The sequence below is a fragment of the Natator depressus genome, chromosome 28, assembly GCF_965152275.1.
Source record: "Natator depressus isolate rNatDep1 chromosome 28, rNatDep2.hap1, whole genome shotgun sequence".
Taxonomy (NCBI): domain Eukaryota; kingdom Metazoa; phylum Chordata; order Testudines; family Cheloniidae; genus Natator; species Natator depressus.
The window spans coordinates 2,274,787-2,294,662 of record NC_134261.1 but is presented as its reverse complement, the minus strand read 5'-3'; the positions used below and the strand labels follow the sequence as shown (position 1 = coordinate 2,294,662).

General features: G+C 64.6%; 1 protein-coding gene and 1 pseudogene across 1 annotated transcript in view; one reads left to right on the top strand and one right to left on the bottom strand.

Moving 5' to 3' along the window:
- Positions 1-5,099, bottom strand: part of DNAH2 (dynein axonemal heavy chain 2) — a 110,010-nt gene extending 104,911 nt beyond the window's left edge. The window contains exons 1-2 of the mRNA XM_074941231.1: positions 5,072-5,099; positions 2,928-3,063 (exon numbers count right to left, since the gene is read on the bottom strand). Coding sequence (XP_074797332.1) covers positions 2,928-3,048 — 121 coding nt within the window. The 5' untranslated portion in view covers positions 3,049-3,063; positions 5,072-5,099. The remainder of the gene's footprint in view (positions 1-2,927; positions 3,064-5,071) is intronic.
- A 3,659-nt stretch (positions 5,100-8,758) lies between these two features.
- Positions 8,759-11,282, top strand: LOC141978868 (T-complex protein 1 subunit theta pseudogene; annotated as a pseudogene).
- Positions 11,283-19,876: the final 8,594 nt, after the last annotated feature.

The following is a 19,876-nucleotide window of genomic DNA, read 5'->3' as shown; positions in this document are numbered from 1 at the left end:
ATGGCTAGCCAGACAAGGTGGGTGAGGCAATATTTGATCAACTTCTGATGGTGGGAGCAACCTGGGACAGACATGGCTATAACAACTCTGCACACAACAACGGCCAGAGAGACAGACGGGCCAGGGGAGACAGCTGCCAACAGGGGAGGTCTACATCTGGCCCTGATGACTCAGCGTATGTCAAGGGGGACCAGCAGGCGGTCAGGCCAGGCCTGGGTGCTGGTATTACAGACCTAATCTTTGCTCCCTTTCATTTTGTCTTGTTTCATGCTCCCTTGTCCTGAATCAAACCCTCTGCACTTGCTGAATAAAACCCTCCTGCGGCTTCATCTCCCAGGGAGCACGCCCATGGAAGTGCTTCCCAATTCAGCCAGCGTTCAGCTGCCTGACAGGGGATGTCATTTCGCTGACTGTCGCAGCAGTCTGGATTGGAGCAGAAGCTCTGAGCGGAGCTGGCTTCGTGCACGTTACATTAGGCAGCGATGATCACTGGAACGGAAGAGCTAGTGTAGCTCTGAAGAGCTGCTGCTGGAAATCAGGGTGGGTTACTGTGGTAACACACTGAAGGGAAACAATTTGAGGGGGAGGGGGGCTCACAGACCTGATTAAGATAAACATCTACAGCTAGGAGTTTTAAGTGATAAGTCTGAAGAAAGGAATGATTGAAAAGACAGCATAGATCGGGGGTCCGAGACGGAGAGACAGAGCTTTTCCCTTCTAGCGCATCAGTTCCAGTATTCGCAAAAAGAAAAGGAGTACTTGTGGCACCTTAGAGACTAACCAATTTATTTGAGCATAAGCTTTCCAGTATTGTCTCTCACATGGGGGACCAGTTGGCTTATGGGGGGCAAGGGATAGGATATAGGGCCTTTCACCTCTAGGACACTGGTTTTGACCCACCCCACATGGGGAGCACTGGCTGGCTCTTGGGAGGCAGGGAATGGGACACAGGAACTTTCACCTCTAGAGCAGTGGCTGCATCTGGCACCATGTCAGAGATGACTAGTTAGTTTAGGGAGTGGGATGAAGAGCCTCAGCTACAACGGCAGTTCTAATCCAGCTCCAGGTGGATGGCTTTTTTACAAAAAAAAAACCCATATATTAAAACTATTGTAACAGCAGCTGGGGCTCGAGGGTGCCTATAATGAACAAGACTAGCAGATTTCAGAGTAGACTGGGAGTGGCTGGGTTATTACACATACTGAATCTATTTCCTTAAGTTAAGTATCCTCACACCTTCTTGCCAACTGTCTAAATGGGCCATCTTGATTATCACTACAAAAGTTTTTTTCTCCTGCTGATAATAGCTCATCTTAACTAATTAGCCTCTCACAGTTTGTATGGTAACTTCCAACTTATCTGTATCTGTGTGTGTGTGTGTGTATATATATATATATATATATCTTACTATATGTTCCATTCTATGCATCCGAAGAAGTGAGCTGTAGCCCACGAAAGCTTATGCTCTAATAAATTTGTTAGCCTCTAAGGTGCCACAAAGACTAGCAGATGTCTTCAACTTGCCTGTATCTTTAATAGGGTGAAGGCTTGGGCTGCACTTCACTCCCTATACCAGGAGGCCACGACGGTAACACTGGGTTTGATTTCACAAGGTGAGGCCGACACTGGACATTTTTATGTCTGGTATAACTTCCCACCCTCACAGTTCCAGCAGTGTGCAGAAAGGACCCAGATTGCTGCCTGGATTTTAACCAGCATCTCATGTGGACCTGTAGTTACACCACTGCACTAGGACCAAACAGACTTGGCTTCTATTCCTGGCTCTGCCCGAGATCTGCTGTATAGCCGTGGGCAAGTTCCCGGGCCTCTGTTTCATTCTCACCCTTTGTCTAGCGAGATTGTTAGCTCTGCGACAGGGACTATCCCTCAGCGGGTGTTTGTACGATGCAGCACTCCAGTGCTACTGTCATCATAACAGACTTGCTGAGAGCAAGTTAGACCAGCGGTCTGCAACCTTTTCTCATTTGCGGGCCTCTGAAAATTTTGGAATGGAGCTGCAGCCCCCTTTGGAAATGATAGACCGTCTGCGGACCCCCCATGAACCACAGGTTGAAAACCATTATTCTATGGGAACGACAACCTTTCGCAGACCCCTTAGACATAGTCTGCAGACCCCCAGGGGTCTGAGGACCACAGGTTGAAAACCACCGGGTTAGGTGAATTTTATGGTGACTAAAATGCCCAAACCCTGTCCAGGACAATGTTGACACAGGAATAAAAGGGGATAAACTGGCCAGGAATAAATCTAGGCTGGAAATGAGAAGAAGGTTTCTAACTCTAACCCGACCTTCCGGCCTTCCTCCTGTGGTTTACTCATCTGGAGTGGGCCGGATTTTGAAAGATCTATCTCCTAGTGGGTCTTGGTGCCTGGGCTTATACAACCCACGTCTGAGGTTCTCACGGTGCTGGAAGGTTTAGAGAGAGGTTCTGGAACAGCCCCCCAGTAGGAATCGTGGGGGCAAACAACCTAACTAGTTTGAAACTGGAGTGTGATAAGTTTAAACGGGATATGACAGGGTGACCTGGGACAGCAGGGGACCAGACTCCATGACCCAGGAGAACCTTGTCACTCCTATGTCCAGTGGTGGAGCTGCAATCGTCAAAACAATGGCGGGGAATTTAAGGGCCTGCAGCTCTCACTGACTTCAGCTCAGCACTTGAAAACCAGGCCCTAAGAGAGTAGTGTAGACAAGGCCCAAGGTGCTGCAGTCTGGTGAAATCACTAGTTATTTGATATGACCTTTGCAGCCAGGTTTGGTACAAATTAGGGTATATAGAGCTAGTGGCAGGATTTGCAGAGGTGCTGAGCACTTGTGACTCCCAGGAAGCCCAGGGAGCTACGGGGCACTCAGAGAGTTGGATCATCTGCGCAGCAGGCAGCGCTAGTAAAGGGTTTGGGGAAATACCAGTCTCCTCCGGGGGGGGTGCCGGCAGACCCAATTCACTATCCGATACCAAGGTGGGTCTCCGCACAGCACTTTTGCGCTGCTTTTTGTCGCCAGGCGTGCCGCGGCGGCGAGCACTCATTGTTCACCAAAGGCTCTGTGAAAAAACCAAACCTGTATTTAGGAAACCGACGGCATCACTGGAAGGAAAAACAGTCAAACAGAGCAGGCGGGACAGAGGGTCAAGGTCCTATTCCCAGCTCTGGGAGGGGAGTGGGATCGAAGGGGTTAGAGCGGGGGTGGGGGCTGGGAGTCAGGACTCCTGGGTTCTATCCCTGATTCTAGGAGGGGAGTGGGGTCTAGGGGGTTAGAGCAGGAGACTCTGTTCCCCTGCTACCATGCTCTTCGGGTGGCTTTTACACCACTTGCTCTGGGGTAAATGATGGCACCCGGCCCAGAGCCATGGAGAACAGGAGTTCTGTTCCTGCCCCGCCACGAAGGAGCCGTGCCTTTGGGGACGTCACTTCCTGTCTCTGGGCCACCCATCTGCGCCTAGATTCGGTCCCTCTTCCTCCTCCTCCTCAAAGCCATTGGCCTCTTCCCGGGAAAATGTTCCCTCCCATTAACGGCTGTTACCTGTTTTCACCTGCCCCCTCCCGAACCCACCTGCCCCCCCACCCACCTTCCCCACCTCACACTTGCCCCCTTCCTCCCCACCCCAGCCACTCACTTGCCCCCTTTCCAACCCGTCCTCCAACTCCCACCTGCCCCCTCCCCTACCACACGTGGGTCCCACACTCGTTTACTTGCCACCTAACTCCTGCCTCCCCCTCTCTCCTGCACCTGACACCCCCTCCCCTCCCTCCTTCCTCTCCCCCACTCACCCTCTCCCCTCCCCTCACACCCGTCCCCTTCCACTCACAACTGTCCCCATCCCCCACACACCCCTTCCCTCTTCTCATTTGCCCTCTCCCCCAGCAGCTCCCCTCCCGTCCCTTCTCCTCCACTTCACAACTGCCCCCCCACAGCTACCCTTCCCACCTGCCCCCTCCTTCAACCTGCCCCTCCCCTCAGACACTTCCCCTTCCCCTTCACATCTGGCCCCTCCCCTCACCTGCCCACCTCCCCCACAGCTACCCTTTCCACCTGCCCCTTCCCTCATCTACTCCCTCCCTCTGCAACCTACCCCCTACCCTCACTTGCCCCCTCCCCCACACCTACCCCTCCCTCTGCAACATGCCCCTCACCTCACCTCCACTCCACACCCACCCCTCCCACTTCCCACCTGCCCCTGCTCCCACAGCTACCCCTCCCACCTGCCCCTCCCCTTACCTGCTCCCTCCCCTCCAGCTACCCCCTCCTTCAACCTGCCCCCTCCCCTTCACATCTGCCCCTCCCCTCACCTGCCCACTCCCCCCAGCTACCCCCTCCTTCAACCTGCCCCTTCCCTCCCCTCTCCCCCATACCTACCCCTCCCACTTCCCACCTTCCCCCTCCCCCCAGCTACCCCTCCCACCTGCCCCACTCCTCACCTACCCCTGCTCCCACAGCTACCCCTCCCACGTGCCCTTCCCCGCACCTGCCCCCTCCCCCTACAGCTACCCCTTCCTTCAACCTGCCCCTCCCCCTTCCCACCTGTCCCCTCCCCCACAGCTACCCCTCCCACCTGCCCTTCCCCGCACCTGTCCTCTCCCCCCACAGCTACCCCCTCCTTCCACCTGCCCCTTCCCCTTCCCACCTGCCCCTCCCACTTCCCACCTGCCCCCTCCCCCACAGTTACCCCCTCCTTCAACCTGCCCCTCCCCTTCCCAACTGCCCCTCCCCCCACAGCTACCCCTCCCACCTGCTCTTCCCCACACCTGCCCCCTCCCCCCACAGCTACCCCCTCCTTCAACCTGCCCCTCCCACTTCCCACCTGTCCCCTCCCCCACAGCTACCCCTCCCACCTGCCCTTCCCCGCACCTGTCCTCTCCCCCCACAACTACCCCCTCCTTCCACCTGCCCCTCCCACTTCCCACCTGCCCCCTCCCCCACAGCTACCCCTCCCACCTGCCCCCTCCTTCAACCTGCCCCTCCCACTTCCCACCTGCCCCCTCCCCTTCATATGTGCCCCTCCCTCCTTCAACCTGCCCCCTCCCCCACACCTCATTCCTACCCCACCTCACCCCTGTCCCGCACGCTCCGCTCCAACTCACCCCTCGAGCCCCGCCCACCCCCAGCGTTTCCCCGGGCAACCGAGCAACGGAAGCTGCGGGGAGGAGCGCGAGCCTGGGAGGGAACCAATCACGAGAGGGCCGGGGGGAGGAGCGCGCGCCGCTTGAGTGGCGGTTGGTGGGAGGGGAGAAGAGCGCGCGCCGCTTGAGTGACAGTTGGTGAGGAGGAGCGACTGGGATGGGTCTGTCAATCCTACCAAGAGAGGCGCCTGATTGGAGAATCAGGAGGAGGGCGGTGGGAGCAGAAGGGAAGGGTGGGCCTAGGAAAAACTGTCAATCTTGGCCAGAGAGGCAGCTGATTGGAGAGCTGGGGGGAAATGGGTGGGAAGAAGGAGAGGGTCTCCTCAAATTCCCTGAGGGAGGAATTCAATCCCCCCCCCCCCCGCCCCGCAAGGTCTGGATAATAGCTCCCATTATGCAGCAGAAGGGGTTGCTTATCAGAGCTTAGCATCAGTCCCAGAATGCATTGCACCAACCGAACAGGAGTAGAGCTCCCCCAGTGCATTGCTGTACCCCAATGTGAGCGGACCTCCCAGAGTGCATTGCTACCCACACTAGGAGCCGCAGGCCTGGAGCAGAGCTCCCAGAATGCATTGCTACCCACACTACGAGCCGCAGGCCCGGGGCGGAGGTTCCAGAATGCATTGCTACACACACTATGAGCCGCAGGCCTGGAGCAGAGCTCCCAGAATGCATTGCTACCCACACTACGAGCCGCAGGCCTGGAGCAGAGCTCCCAGAATGCATTGCTACACACACTATGAGCCGCAGGCCCGGGGCGGAGGTTCCAGAATGCATTGCTACACACACTATGAGCCGCAGGCCCGGGGTGGAGGTTCCAGAATGCATTGCTACACACACTACGAGCCGCAGGCCCGGGGCGGAGGTCCCAGAATGCATTGCTACACACACTACGAGCCGCAGGCCCGGGGCGGAGGTCCCAGAATGCATTGCTACACACACTATGAGCCGCAGGCCCGGGGCGGAGGTCCCAGAATGCATTGCTACCCACACTATGAGCCGCAGGCCCGGGGCGGAGGTTCCAGAATGCATTGCTACACACACTATGAGCCACAGGCACGGGGCGGAGGTCCCAGAATGCATTGCTACACACACTACGAGCCGCAGGCCCGGGGCGGAGGTCCCAGAATGCATTGCTACACACACTACGAGCCGCAGGCCCGGGGCGGAGGTTCCAGAATGCATTGCTACACACACTATGAGCCGCAGGCCTCGGGGTGGAGGTCCCAGAATGCATTGCTACACACACTACAAGCTGCAGGCCTCGGGGTGGAGGTCCCAGAATGCATTGCTACACACACTACGAGCCACAGGCGCAGGGCGGAGGTCCCAGAATGCATTGCTACACACACTATGAGCCGCAGGCCCGGGGCGGAGGTCCCAGAATGCATTGCTACACACACTACGAGCCACAGGCGCGGGGCGGAGGTCCCAGAATGCATTGCTACACACACTATGAGCCACAGGCCCGGGGCGGAGGTCCCAGAATGCATTGCTACCCACACTACGAGCTGCAGGCCTTGGGGTGGAGGTCCCAGAATGCATTGCTACCCACACTATGAGCCACAGGCCCGGGGCGGAGGTCCCAGAATGCATTGCTACCCACACTACGAGCTGCAGGCCTTGGGGTGGAGGTCCCAGAATGCATTGCTACCCACACTATGAGCCACAGGCCCAAGGAATGGGAACGCTTTATGTACTCTTTGTCGAGAACCTGGAGCCAGCCAGTTCCCCTGATTGGACCTAGCCCCCCCACAGAGGGCAAAGGCCCCTTATTCCCCCATCCTCCTGGCTCTTTGCTATCGAGGGACTTTTCCTCGCCCACTCCCATCAATCAGGCACCTGCAGCACGAGCAGGTGCCGTCGGCAGCCAGGGGAGAGGCTGGGGTTTCATACCAAGGCTTGTCGGGAACAGGCCGATCATCTGGGACCGCCGAGGGCTCCCCAGGCTGACCAGAGAGCAGCAGATGATCAGCGTGCGGGGAAAGGTGCCATCGGCCGCTGCGCACCTTGGCCGCCAGGGGTGTCGCCAACTGGCCTCTGCTCCAAGGCTGAAGAAGGTGACTTCTCATAGGCCAAGCCAGTGCCAGCTAGTGTTACTTAGGGGAGCCCATCAGCCTCCACCAAGCACCATCCCCTTAGAATGGTTCGCCATCCGTCCGGGCGGGGGGTGGGGAGAGCAAAGCAAGCCGGCTGTCCCGCTGCAGCATGGAAGGCAGCAGCCACCCCAGTCACCCAGCTAGCTCCTGGCACAAAGAGCGTCTTACTCAGACGATTAGGGACCAGACACAGCTAGGGATTGGGAATGCAGCATGTGTGTGATTGCTCCGTCTTCCCCAACAACATGCTGCCCGCGAGGATCTATTCCATCCATTGCCAGCTGCTCTACACATGGATTTATCCATCCATCCATCCCCATACCCGCCATCTATCCCCGCTTCCGTCCCCCCATCCATCCCCATACATGCCATCTATCCTCCCTTCCATCCCCCCATCCATCCCCATACATGCCATCTATCCCCCCTTCCGTCCCCCCATCCATCCCCATACATGCCATCTATCCCCCCTTCCATCCCCCATCCATCCCCATACACGCCATCTATCCGCCCTTCCATCCCCGTATACGCCAGCCAGCCAGCCAGCCAGCCATAAATCCATCCCCACACACGCCATCTATCCACCCATCCATCCCCGTACATGCCATCTAGCCATCCATCCATCCATCCATCCCCATATACGCCATCTATCCACCCATCCAACCCCGTACACGCCATCTAGCCATCCATCCATCCCCATATACGCCATCTATCCCCCATCCAACCCCGTACACACCATCTAGCCATCCATCCATTCATCCATCCATCCATCCCCATACACACCATCTAGCCATCCATCCATTCATCCATCCATCCATCCCCGTACACGCCATCTATCCATCCATTCATCCATCCGTCCATCCATCCCCACACACGCCAGCTATCCACCCCTCCATCCCCATACACAGCTATCTATCCATCCATCCTTGTACATGCTATCTATCTATCTCCATCCACCCCCTCCATCTATCTACCTATCCCCATCCACCCCCGCTATCTATCTATCTATCTCCATCCACCCCCTCCATCTATCTACCTATCCCCATCCACCCCCGCTATCTATCTATCTATCCCCATCCACCCCCTCTATCTATCTATCGATCTATCTATCCCCATCCACCCCCTCTATCTATCTATCCAAGGTATGGGCAGAAGCTAACTGGCACCCAGCACCAGCGGGGAGGCAGAGTCTCAGGTCTGGGGGTGGATGGATGGGCAGGTGCAGGGTAGCTCTGCCCAGTGCTGTGGAAATGCAGCCAGCTCTGGGATGGAACTGGCACCCCAAGGGAGGCGGAGTCCTGAGATGATGGACAGGCGGGTTTCAGGTTGCTGGAGGAGGCAGCCCTGCGGTGGGGGAGAGGGGGGGAATCCTGGACTCTCCTGGCTCCTTCCCCCTCCCAACTCCTGTGATTCTGCTTCCACCCTTGTCGTCCCACCCCCGCTGCCCCACCCAGTGCTGACCTCGCTGCCATTCCAGCCAATGGGGTGGCAGGACAGCGCCCGCGCGGAAGGCGCCACTGTGACATCGACCGTTTACTTACGGTTTGCAGCAGTCGGTTACCGGCCCCCCGGTGCCGGCGAGAGGACCCCGGCATCCGAGTCCCTGCCTCTCGCTCGCACCGTGAGCAGAGCCGGGCGGCGTGTCCGGGGACGGGGTCGCCCCTGGCGGTGGGTAACCCTGGCGATAGGGGCTGTCGGGCGGGGAAACCACCCCAGATCCAGCGCCCCCTAGAGGGGACAGGCCTCGTGCCTCATTCCCTGCCCCCCCTGAGCCAGCCAGTCCCCGGCCTGGGCCTGGAGAGGAGCCAGCGCCCCCTAGAGGGGACAGGCCCCGTGCCCCATTCCCTGCCCCCCCGAGCCAGCCAGTCCCCGGCCTGGGCCTGGAGGGGAGCCAGCGCCCCCTAGAGGGGACAGGCCCCGTGCCCCATTCCCTGCCCCCCCGAGCCAGCCAGTCCCCGGCCTGGGCCTGGAGGGGAGCCAGCGCCCCCTAGAGGGGACAGGCCCCGTGCCCCATTCCCTGCCCCCCCTGAGCCAGCCAGTCCCCGGCCTGGGCCTGGAGGGGAGCCAGCGCCCCCTAGAGGGGACAGGCCCCGTGCCCCATTCCCTGCCCCCCCGAGCCAGCCAGTCCCCGGCCTGGGCCTGGAGGGGAGCCAGCGCCCCCTAGAGGGGACAGGCCCCGTGCCCCATTCCCTGCCCCCCCTGAGCCAGCCAGTCCCCGGCCTGGGCCTGGAGGGGAGCCAGCGCCCCCTAGAGGGGACAGGCCCCGTGCCCCATTCCCCGCCCCAGCCAGTCGTAACGTGGCTATTGGTTGTCTCTCTCCCCTCAGGCCATGGCTGCCCACGTGCCCCTGCCCCCTGGCCTGCCCCAGCTGCTCAAAGCCGGCACCAGGTACTTCTCCGGCCTGCAGGAGTCGCTCTTCAGCCACATCACGGCCTGCCGGGCCCTGGCCCTGTGCCTCCGCACCTCCTATGGGCCGCTGGGCCGCAGCAAACTGGTGATCACCCACCTGGGCAAGCCCCTGTTCACGGCCCACGCCGGCACCATCCTGCGGGAGCTGGAGCTGGAGAACCCAGTGGCCCGGATGCTGGGCGCGGCCAGCCAGGCCCAGGAGGAGGAGACGGGCGACGGAGCCAATGCCGTGGTGCTGCTGGCCGGGGCACTGCTGGACAACGCCGAGAAGCTGGTGCGTGCCGGGCTGCCCGTGGCCGCCGTGCGGGACGGCTACGAGGTGGCCTGCAAGGAGGCTGTGAGGCTGCTGCCCGGCCTGGCCTGCCACACGCTGGCAGATCTCCGGGACCCGGACAGCGTGGCCTGGGCCCTGCGCACCGCCGTGGGCAGCAAGCTCTTCGGCTACCAGGATTTCCTCACCGGGCTGGTGGCCCGGTGCTGCGTGGCCGCGCTGAGCCCGGAAGGCACCTTCGAGCCCGATAACGTGCGCCTCTGCCAGGTGCCGGGGGGCAGCGTCACTGACTCCTGCCTGTTGGAGGGCATGGTCTTCTGCACCGAGGCCGAGAGCCGGGCGCACCAGGCACACCAGGCCCGGATCGCCGTCTACTGCTGCCCCTTCGGCCTGGCCCACACCGAGACCAAGGGCACGATGCTGTTCCAGGGGCCAGCAGAGATGCGGGCGTACAGCGAGGAGGAGCTGCTTGGGCGGCGCGTCCGGGCCATTGCCGAGGAGGGGGCCGGCGTGGTGGTGGTGGGCGGGCGGGTGGACCCGCTGGCCCTGCAGTACGCTGACCAGCTGGGGCTGATGGTGGTGCGGCTCAACTCCCGGCTGGAGCTGCAACGCCTCTGCCGGGCCGTGGGTGCCGTCCCACTGGCCAGCCTGGTGCCCCCGCCGCCCGGCGCCCTGGGGCACTGCCGGCACGTCTACCTGACCGAGATCGGGAGCACGGCCGTGGTGGTTTTCCGCCAGGACGGCGGATCCTGCCCCGTGGCCACTGTCCTGCTGCGGGGTGCCACCACCGAGCTGCTCTGCAGCCTGGAGGAGGCGGTGACGGACGGGCTGAACACCTACAAGGCCCTGGTGGGCGACCGCCGGCTGCTGCCCGGGGCAGGGGCCGTGGAGATGGCCCTGGCCGTGCGGCTGGCCACGCTGGGCACCTACATCCCCAGCCCGGAGCAGTACGCCATCCTGGAGTTCGCCCAGGCCTTGAAGACCCTGCCGGCGGCGCTGGCCGAGAACGCTGGGCTGCCGGTCAACGAGACCATGGCGGCGCTGGAGGCCCTGCACCAGCTGGGCACGGCCACGGCCGGCGTCCAGCTGGGCGAGGGGGGGGCTCCCACCATGGACGCGGCCCGGGAGGGGGTGCTGGACTCCTTGCTGGTCAAGGAGAGGGCCATCCGCCTGGCCGTCCACACGGCCACCACCCTGCTGGGCGTCAGCCACATCCTGGTAGCCAAGAAGAGCGGGGGGCCCAAGGTCCGGGCGGAGAACCCCAACTGGGACTTGGAACCCGACGCCCTGGAGTGAGCCGCTGTCGAGGGACAGGGCGCTGCCCCGCGGCCACATGGAAACGGGTCCCTACCGGCCCTCCAGCCCCTGCCCCGATCTGCCTGTTGGCACCCCAATAAACAGCTTCTCACCCCGTTACACAGACTCCGCCATCAGTTTTTGCACCCGCGTCGCGCCGGGCGCTGCCCAGACCCCCCCCAACCAAGATTGGGGCCCCGTCGCGCCGGGCACTGCCCAGACTCCCCTGACCGAGATCGGGGCCCTGTCGCGCGGGGCACTGCCCAGAACCCCCTGACCAAGATTGGGCCCCGTTGCGCCGGGCACTGCCCAGAACTCCCTGACCAAGATCGGGGCCCCGTTGTGGCAGGCGCTGCCCAGACTCCACCGACCAGGGGCCCCATTGTGCTGGGTGCTGCCCAGACCCCCCTGACCAAGATCGGGGCCCCATTGCGCCAGGCGCTGCCCAGACCCCACCGACCGGGGGCCCTGTTGCACCAGGCGCTGCCCAGACAAGCCTGACCAAAGCGCTGTCTGGAACCTGGGGCCCCGAACCCCGTTATTTGTGAGACAGGCGGTCTGCAGAGCCCCAATGCCCCGCCCTGGGGCCAGCCCTACCTGCCAGGGGAGAGCGCCCCCTGCTGAGTCCCCCGCCCTGCTCCCTGCCCCACAGCGCCCCCTGGGGCCAGCCCTGCCTGCCAGGGGAGAGCGCCCCTGAGCACAGCGCCCCCGAGTGCTGCATTGGGTGCAGGGGAATCCCTCCCCTCACTGTCAGTGCAGGTACCTGGTTCTCACTCCAATTTCCAGACCCAATGACTCCACTCGGCCTCCCCGCAGCCCCCACCCGCCGGGCTGGTCCTGCTCCAATCGCCTGCCGGCAGCGCAGGACGCCACCGACCCCGGCCGTGCCGCTGGGCCAGGATCCCCCGCGGGCATCCCCCGCAGGCCCAGCGGCCTGGGCCCGAGCTTCGCCATCCAAAGCGGTGGCCGGCGACTCCCAAGCTAGCGAGCCAGCCCCCTCCCCCGTCGCGTCTGCCAGCACGGCTTGTCCGCCCCACCCCTGCACAGAGGGCAGAATCAGCTCCATGTTAGAGATGGGGAAACTGAGGCATAGCAAGGGTACTAGACAGGGCCAGGTATATAACCCAGGAGTCCTGGCTCCCAGCCCCCACATCTCTAACCACTGGCCCCCACTCCCCTCCCCGAGCCAGGGAGAGAACCCAGGAGTCCTGGCTCCCAGCACTCCCTGCTCTAACCACTAGCCCCCATTCCCCTCCCCGAGCCAGGGAGAGAACCCAGGAGTCCTGGCTCCCAGCCCCCACATCTCTAACCCACCAGACCCCACTGCCCTCCCAGAGCCGGGGAGAGAACCCAGGAGTCCTGGCTCCCAGCCCCCCCTGCTCTAACCACTAGCCCCCACTCCCCTTCCCGAGCCAGGGAGAGAACCCAGGAGTCCTGGCTCCCAGCCCCCACCACATTCTACCCAGATTGGGAGGGGGCACTTCCCCCTTGACCTGCATTTACCCCTGGGGTGTTGAGGGGGCGGGGGCGGGGGGGCTGAGCGGAATCTCCAGGGGCTGTAATTAAGCCCAGGCAGAAGTGCCCTTGATTGCATTTCCATTTAAAACAGCGCTAATGACACTTCCCTTCCCTGTACCTAGGCCCAGCCCCGCCCCCCAGCCCCGAGCTGGCTGCCAGCGCGTGGGGCAGCTAAGTGTGGGGGGCAGGTGACACCCCTGTCTTGGGGAAGGTGCGTATGGGGGGGCGGGGATCCAGATGGCGCCCCGAGCCCCCATGAATCTCTCCCGGCCTCCGCAGGGCTGGCCCCAGGGTGGAGCTAGGGGGCGCTGTCGGGCAGGGAGCGGGGCGGGGGGCTCAGCAGGGGGCGCTCTCCCTTGGCAGGCAGGGCTGGCCCCATGGGGGCGCCTGGTATTTAGACTGGAAGTGAGAAAGGCTCCAGATCCCATTTGCTGCCCCCCCACCCAGACCAGCCCGTCCCCCACCTCTCCCCACACACCCCCATCCCCCACCCATGCCTTCCCTCTCTCCCCCCTGCCCCCCTCCTTCCCACGCAAAGCCTGCCAGAAATCTTTGGGGTTTCCCCTTCCCCAGCCCCACACCCCCCTCTACTGCGACACCATAACTATGACAACCCGGACTGGTGGGGGGCTGCCGTGGGGGGGGGAGGCGAGGATAGATCTCACCGAGGGGGGGAGCTGGGAAGGGCCCGGCGCAGAAGTTAAACATTGACGCCTGGGAAAGGTCAGGTTTCTGGGGGGGCAGATGCCAGGGCCGCCCTGCCCAGCTACGAGCCGCCCCCCTCCGCCCCCCCAGCTCCGCGCCATGGGGCGGCACTGGGAGCCGCGCCCGCAGGGACCTGGCCTCTGCCAGCCGTCAATGTTTAACTACTGTGCCGGGCTCTCCCCAGCCCCCCGCCTCCTCGGGGTGTGTGGGGGGGATGTGCCAGGCCGCGGGGGGCTCGGGCAAAGACATGAATCCCCACATCTTTTGTTAGACTGAACACTGGGGTCAGTGCCAATGTCTGCCGGTGCCCCTCCCTCCCGCCCCCCAGCCCCTGCTAGCCCAGACCTGCCCCCCAGCCCTGCCGGTGCCCCCCACTCCCGACCTGCAGCCCCTGCTAGCCCAGACCTGCCCCCCAGCTCTACCGGTGCCCCTCTCTCCCGCCCCGCAGCCCCTGCTAGCCCAGACCTGCCCCCCAGCCCTGCCGGTGCCCCTCCCTCCCGCCCCGCAGCCCCTGCTAGCCCAGACCTGCCCCCCAGCCCTGCCGGTGCCCCTCCCTCCCGCCCCCCAGCCCCTGCTAGCCCAGCCCTGCCCCCCAGCCCTGCCGGTGCCCCTCCCTCCCGCCCCGCAGCCCCTGCTAGCCCAGCCCTGCCCCCCAGCCCTGCCGGTGTCCCTCCCTCCCGCCCCGCAGCCCCTGCTAGCCCAGACCTGCCCCCCAGCCCTGCCGGTGCCCCTCCCTCCCGCCCCGCAGCCCCTGCTAGCCCAGACCTGCCCCCCAGCCCTGCCGGTGCCCCTCCCTCCCGCCCCGCAGCCCCTGCTAGCCCAGACCTGCCCCCCAGCTCTACCGTTACCCCTCACTCCCGCCCCCCAGCCCCTGCTAGCCCAGACCTGCCCCCCAGCCCTGCCGGTGCCCCTTCCTCCCGCCCCCCAGCCCCTGCTAGCCGACCCCTGGGGTCCCCGAATGGCTCTGTCTGTCCCCCACTGTTCAGCTCAGGATCGGCCGGGACCTGTGGGGGTGGCTGGAACCGGCTGGCTCACAGGAGGGGGCCTGTCTGCAGGGCTGTTTGGGGGGGGCGCCGGTCCCACTCCCTTCCCAGTGGCAGGGAGGGAACCCAGGAGTCCTGGCTGCCAGTGGCGGGGGCGGGTTGGGCCGGTCTCTGGTTTCCATTTGATTTATCCCTGTTTTAATGAAGCTGGATTCCAACCGCACGCGGCTGTCGCCTGGGATCTCACCACGATGGGGGGGGGGCTGTCAAGGAGAGACCCCCCCTTCCCCCACAACCCCCTCCAACCTCCCCCTCCTCCGCCAGCCCCCCAGGCCCCTCCGGCTGCATCTTGTTCACACTCGCTGGGTTCTGCATCGCTTTGTGACACCTCTCCTGACACCTTCAGAGACACCCCCCCCCGGTCCCCCCACCTCCACCTGCTCCCTCCCCCCACCCCCTGCTCCCCCCATGCCCCCCACGCCTTGCCTTTTCAGCAGCCCCCTTCCCACTGTCCCCCTCCCCGCGCCGTCACCCCCCCATTATGCTCTGGGATCCCCCCAGCCTGCCGGTGCCCCTCACTCCCACCCCGCAGCCCCTGCCAGCCCAGCCCTGCCCCCCCCAGCTCTGCCGGTGCCCCTCATTCCTGCCCCGCAGCCCCCTGCCAGCCCAGCCCTGGGCCCCCCAGCTCTGCCGGTGCCCCTCACTCCCGCCCCGCAGCCCCTGCCAGCCCAGCCCTGCCCCCCCAGCCCTGCCGGTGCCCCTCACTCCTGCCCCGCAGCCCCCTGCCAGCCCAGCCCTGGGCCCCCCTCCCTGCCGGTGCCCCTCACTCCCGCCCCGCAGCCCCTGCCAGCCCAGCCCTGCCCCCCCAGCCCTGCCGGTGCCCCTCACTCCTGCCCCACAGCCCCGTGCCAGCCCAGCCCTGGGCCCCCCAGCTCTGCCGGTGCCCCTCACTCCTGCCCCGCAGCCCCCTGCCAGCCCAGCCCTGGGCCCCCCAGCCCTGCCGGTGCCCCTCACTCCTGCCCCACAGCCCCGTGCCAGCCCAGCCCTGGGCCCCCCAGCCCTGCCGGTGCCCCTCGCTCCCGCCCCGCAGCCCCTGCCAGCCCAGCCCTGCCCCCCCAGCCCTGCTGGTGCCCCTCACTCCTGCCCCACAGCCCCGTGCCAGCCCAGCCCTGGGCCCCCCAGCTCTGCCGGTGCCCCTCACTCCTGCCCCGCAGCCCCCTGCCAGCCCAGCCCTGGGCCCCCCAGCCCTGCCGGTGCCCCTCATTCCTGCCCCGCAGCCCCCTGCCAGCCCAGCCCTGGGCCCCCCTCCCTGCCGGTGCCCCTCACTCCCGCCCCGCAGCCCCTGCCAGCCCAGCCCTGCCCCCCCAGCCCTGCCGGTGCCCCTCACTCCTGCCCCACAGCCCCGTGCCAGCCCAGCCCTGGGCCCCCCAGCTCTGCCGGTGCCCCTCACTCCTGCCCCGCAGCCCCCTGCCAGCCCAGCCCTGGGCCCCCCAGCCCTGCCGGTGCCCCTCACTCCTGCCCCACAGCCCCGTGCCAGCCCAGCCCTGGGCCCCCCAGCCCTGCCGGTGCCCCTCGCTCCCGCCCCGCAGCCCCTGCCAGCCCAGCCCTGCCCCCCCAGCCCTGCTGGTGCCCCTCACTCCTGCCCCACAGCCCCGTGCCAGCCCAGCCCTGGGCCCCCCAGCTCTGCCGGTGCCCCTCACTCCTGCCCCGCAGCCCCCTGCCAGCCCAGCCCTGGGCCCCCCAGCCCTGCCGGTGCCCCTCATTCCTGCCCCGCAGCCCCCTGCCAGCCCAGCCCTGGGCTCCCCGCCCTGCCGGTGCCCCTCCCTCCCGCCCCGCAGCCCCTGCTAGCCCAGCCCTGGGCCCCCCAGCCCTGCCGGTGCCCCTCACTCCTGCCCCGCAGCCCCCTGCCAGCCCAGCCCTGGGCCCCGCAGCTCTGCCGGTGCCCCTCACTCCTGCCCCGCAGCCCCCTGCTAGCCCAGCCCTGCCCCCCCAGCCCTGCTGGTGCCCCTCACTCCCGCCCCACAGCCCCTGCTAGCCCAGACCTGCCCCCCAGCCCTGCTGGTGCCCCTCACTCCCAACCCGCAGCCCCCTTCTAGCCCAGCCCTGCCCCCCCTCAGCGCTGCTGGTGCCCCTCACTCCTGACCTGCAGGCCCCTCCTATCCTCATCCCCGTCTCTCCCAGCCCCCCGCCCTGGAGCCGGGCTGGCCCAGGAGTGTGGGAATCCGGGGACATTTGCAGACACCCCCCCCCCCGGCGTGTGATTGATGGGGATTTTAAATTAAAACTCGATATTTTCTCTCCTCTATTAAATGTCTGTTTCTAGGGAATCCGCCCCCCCGCGCCGCCCCGCACTCCCCCCCCTCTCCCAGCCTGACAGTGCCGGGCCTGGCTTCTCTCGCCCTGTGTGCTGAGCACACAGCTGGGGCTAGTGCCCCCCTGCCCCCCCCAGCTCTCAGCCGGGGGGAGCCGCCTCCCTGCACGCTCCGGCCCGGCTGCAGCTGGGACCGACAGAGACCACATGGGGCCCATCCCCTCTAGGGGGCGCCAGCTCCCACCTGGCCCCAGGACTGGCTGCTGGGGGGGGAATGGGGCAGGGGCCTGTCCCCTCTAGGGGGCGCCGGATCCTATCCCCAAAAGTGAGCTGCTTGCAGGGTTTGGGGGGCATTGGGGGTAGGAGATTGCCGAGGTCGGGGGGCAGTAGGTTATGGGGGGGCAGAGGGGGAGCTCGCTGCAGGGGTGGGGGAGGGGTGTGGGGCGCTCATGGCTGCGGGGGGGGCCGGGCGCAGGGAGGTGCCCCCCCGGGGTCCTGATGCCAGGTGGGAGCGAGAGGCACCAACGCCCAGAGACGCACCTGCCTCCGAGGGACAGGGCAGCCGCGAGCCGGGACCCGACCCCCTCCCCCGCCGCGAGCCGAGCCCCCCACCCCAACCCTGGTGTTGGCCCCCCAAACCCTGAGACCCCCTGAGTCTCCCTGCGCCTCTTAGCGCTAACCGGCCCCAGAGCCTCTGCCAAGGCCTCCGGCCTCCCTCCCGCAACGCTGCCCGGCCCATAACCCGACCCCTAACCTCTGGGCCCGACCCCTAGCCCCAAACTTTAACCTCTAACCACAACCCCTGCGTCCGACCCCTAACCTCTGACTCCGACCCCTAACCCTAACCTCAGAACCCAACCCCTAACCTCTGATCCCCAGTCCCTAACCTCTGACTCCGACCCCTAACCTCTAACCATAACCTCTGACCCCGATCCCTAACCCCAAACTTTAACCTCTGACCCAACCCCTAACCTCTGACCCGACCCCTAAAGCCAAACTTTAACCTCTGACCCTGACCCCTAACCTCTAACCATAATTTCTGACTCCAACCCCTAACCTCTGACCCTGATCCCCAACCCCAAACTTTAACCTCTGACCCCGACCCCTAACCCCCAACCCCAATGTCTAACCCTAACCTCAGAACCCGACCCCAACCTCTGACCCCGGTCCTTAACCTCGGACCCCGAACCCTAACCTCTGACCCCTAACCTTTAACCATAACCTCTGACTCTGACCCCTAACCTCTGACCCCTATCCCTAACCCCAACCCTTAACCTCTGACCATAACCTCTGACCCTAACCCCGAATCTTTAACCCCGGCCATAACGCAACCCCCAATCTCTAACCCTGACCTCTAACACTGAACCTCTGACCCCAGCCATAACCTGTGACCCCTAACCTCTAACCCCAACCTCTAACCCTAACATCTGATCCCGACCTCTAATCTTTAACCTCGGCCATAACCTGACCCCCAGTCTCTAACCCTGACCATAATCTCTGACCCACAACCCCTAACCTCTAACCGCTAAGCCTGTCCCCTGCCCCCTAACCCATCACCTCTAACCCTGATCTCTAGCCCCTCCCCCTAACCCCAACCATACCCCGAACCCCCTGACCCCGGCCTGGACCCCCTGCTTCCCCCCAACCCCAGTGTGAGTCCCTTGTCCCCCAGCCCCGGCCTGGAGCAGCCAAGGCCCCACCTCCGACTCCATGAGTTCAAGTCCCCCCAGGCCACACCGAGGGGATCGGCTGCTGCTCCCCACCTGGGTGCCCCCCCCAGGGCCCCTGGGAGATCACAGCTCGCTCCCGCCCCCCGCTGCACCCCACTTAGCCCTGAGGCATAACTGTCCCCAGACAGACGCCCAGACCCTTGCCCAGCGTCCAGCCAATCACTAGGGAGCTCCAGTGGGGGGGCGCTGTCCCCCGGCAGCCCCAGGGAAGCCCCAGACCTGCCCCCCACACCCTTCCCCGAGGTGGGGAGAGTCCTGCTCTGACCCACCAGACCCTGCTCCCCTCCCAGAACCGGGGAGAGAACCGAGGAGTCCTGGCTCCCAGCCCCCCCTGCTCTAACCCACCAGCCCCCACTGCCCTCCCAGAGCCGGGGAGAAAACCCAGGAGTCCTGGCTCCCGTGGGGCCATGGGGAAGGGAAGTTGCTGACCCCCAACCCCAGGGTCCAGGGCACCTTCCTCAGCATTTTCGTGTGTTGCCCGTCGCCGGGTTGCCACGGTTACTGTTGCCAAGTCAGCTGGCCTCATCACCAGCCCCTCTGGGGTGGGGGGTCTGGGGCTGCCCTAGGCTGGGGACAGTCTGGGCTCCCCATGGCCCAGTCACTCCCTGGCCTGGGTCTGTCTGGACCCTGCCCCCAAACACCCCCTCCCGTGCTCTGCTTCCCACATTCCCTGAGCCCCCACCCTGCCACTTGCTCTGTACCCCACAGCTATACCCCAATTCCCCTGCCATGCTCCCTGGGGTGGGAGGAACCCAGGAGTCCTGGCTCCCAGCCCCCCCGCTCTGACCACCAACCCCGACTCCCCTCCCAGAGCCGGGGACAGAACCCAGGAGTCCTGGCTCCCAGCCCCCCCATCAGGGCAGGTCACTGTGACCCCTACAGCTGAGCCGTGGCTTCACATGCAGCTTCCAGGTGTCCCACTAGGGGGCAGCGTTTCCCTAGGACTCCGGCCCTCCCCACGCTCTTGTGCAAAGGGGCCGTGGGTGAGGCTGGGCCGGGCCCCTGCTGGGGGGGCTGTGGTGGGGGGGACATGCAGGGTGCACCTGCCCCAGACTCTCCTGGGCTCGGTGGGGGCGGGGGGAGCCAGGCTCTGCTCCCCTGGAAGAATAGCCGGCCTGGCCCAGCCCAGCTGCTGAGAGTGGGGGGGAGGGGAAGGGGGCTGTGATTGATGGGGGGCCTTTGAGCCCGCTCGGCCCCACAGCAGCTGCCTCCCGTCACAGTGAAGAGACCCCGTCAGTCAGGGGGGCCCTGCAGTGGGGGGGAGGGGAACAGAGTGGGGGGATGGGAGGAAAGCCTAGATAGATAGATAGGTAGATAGATAGATAGATACGGGGTGTCTGGGGGTAGATGGGGGAGTCTGGGGGTAGATGGGGGGAGTACGGGGAGGGATAGATAGATATGGGGTGTCTGGGGACAG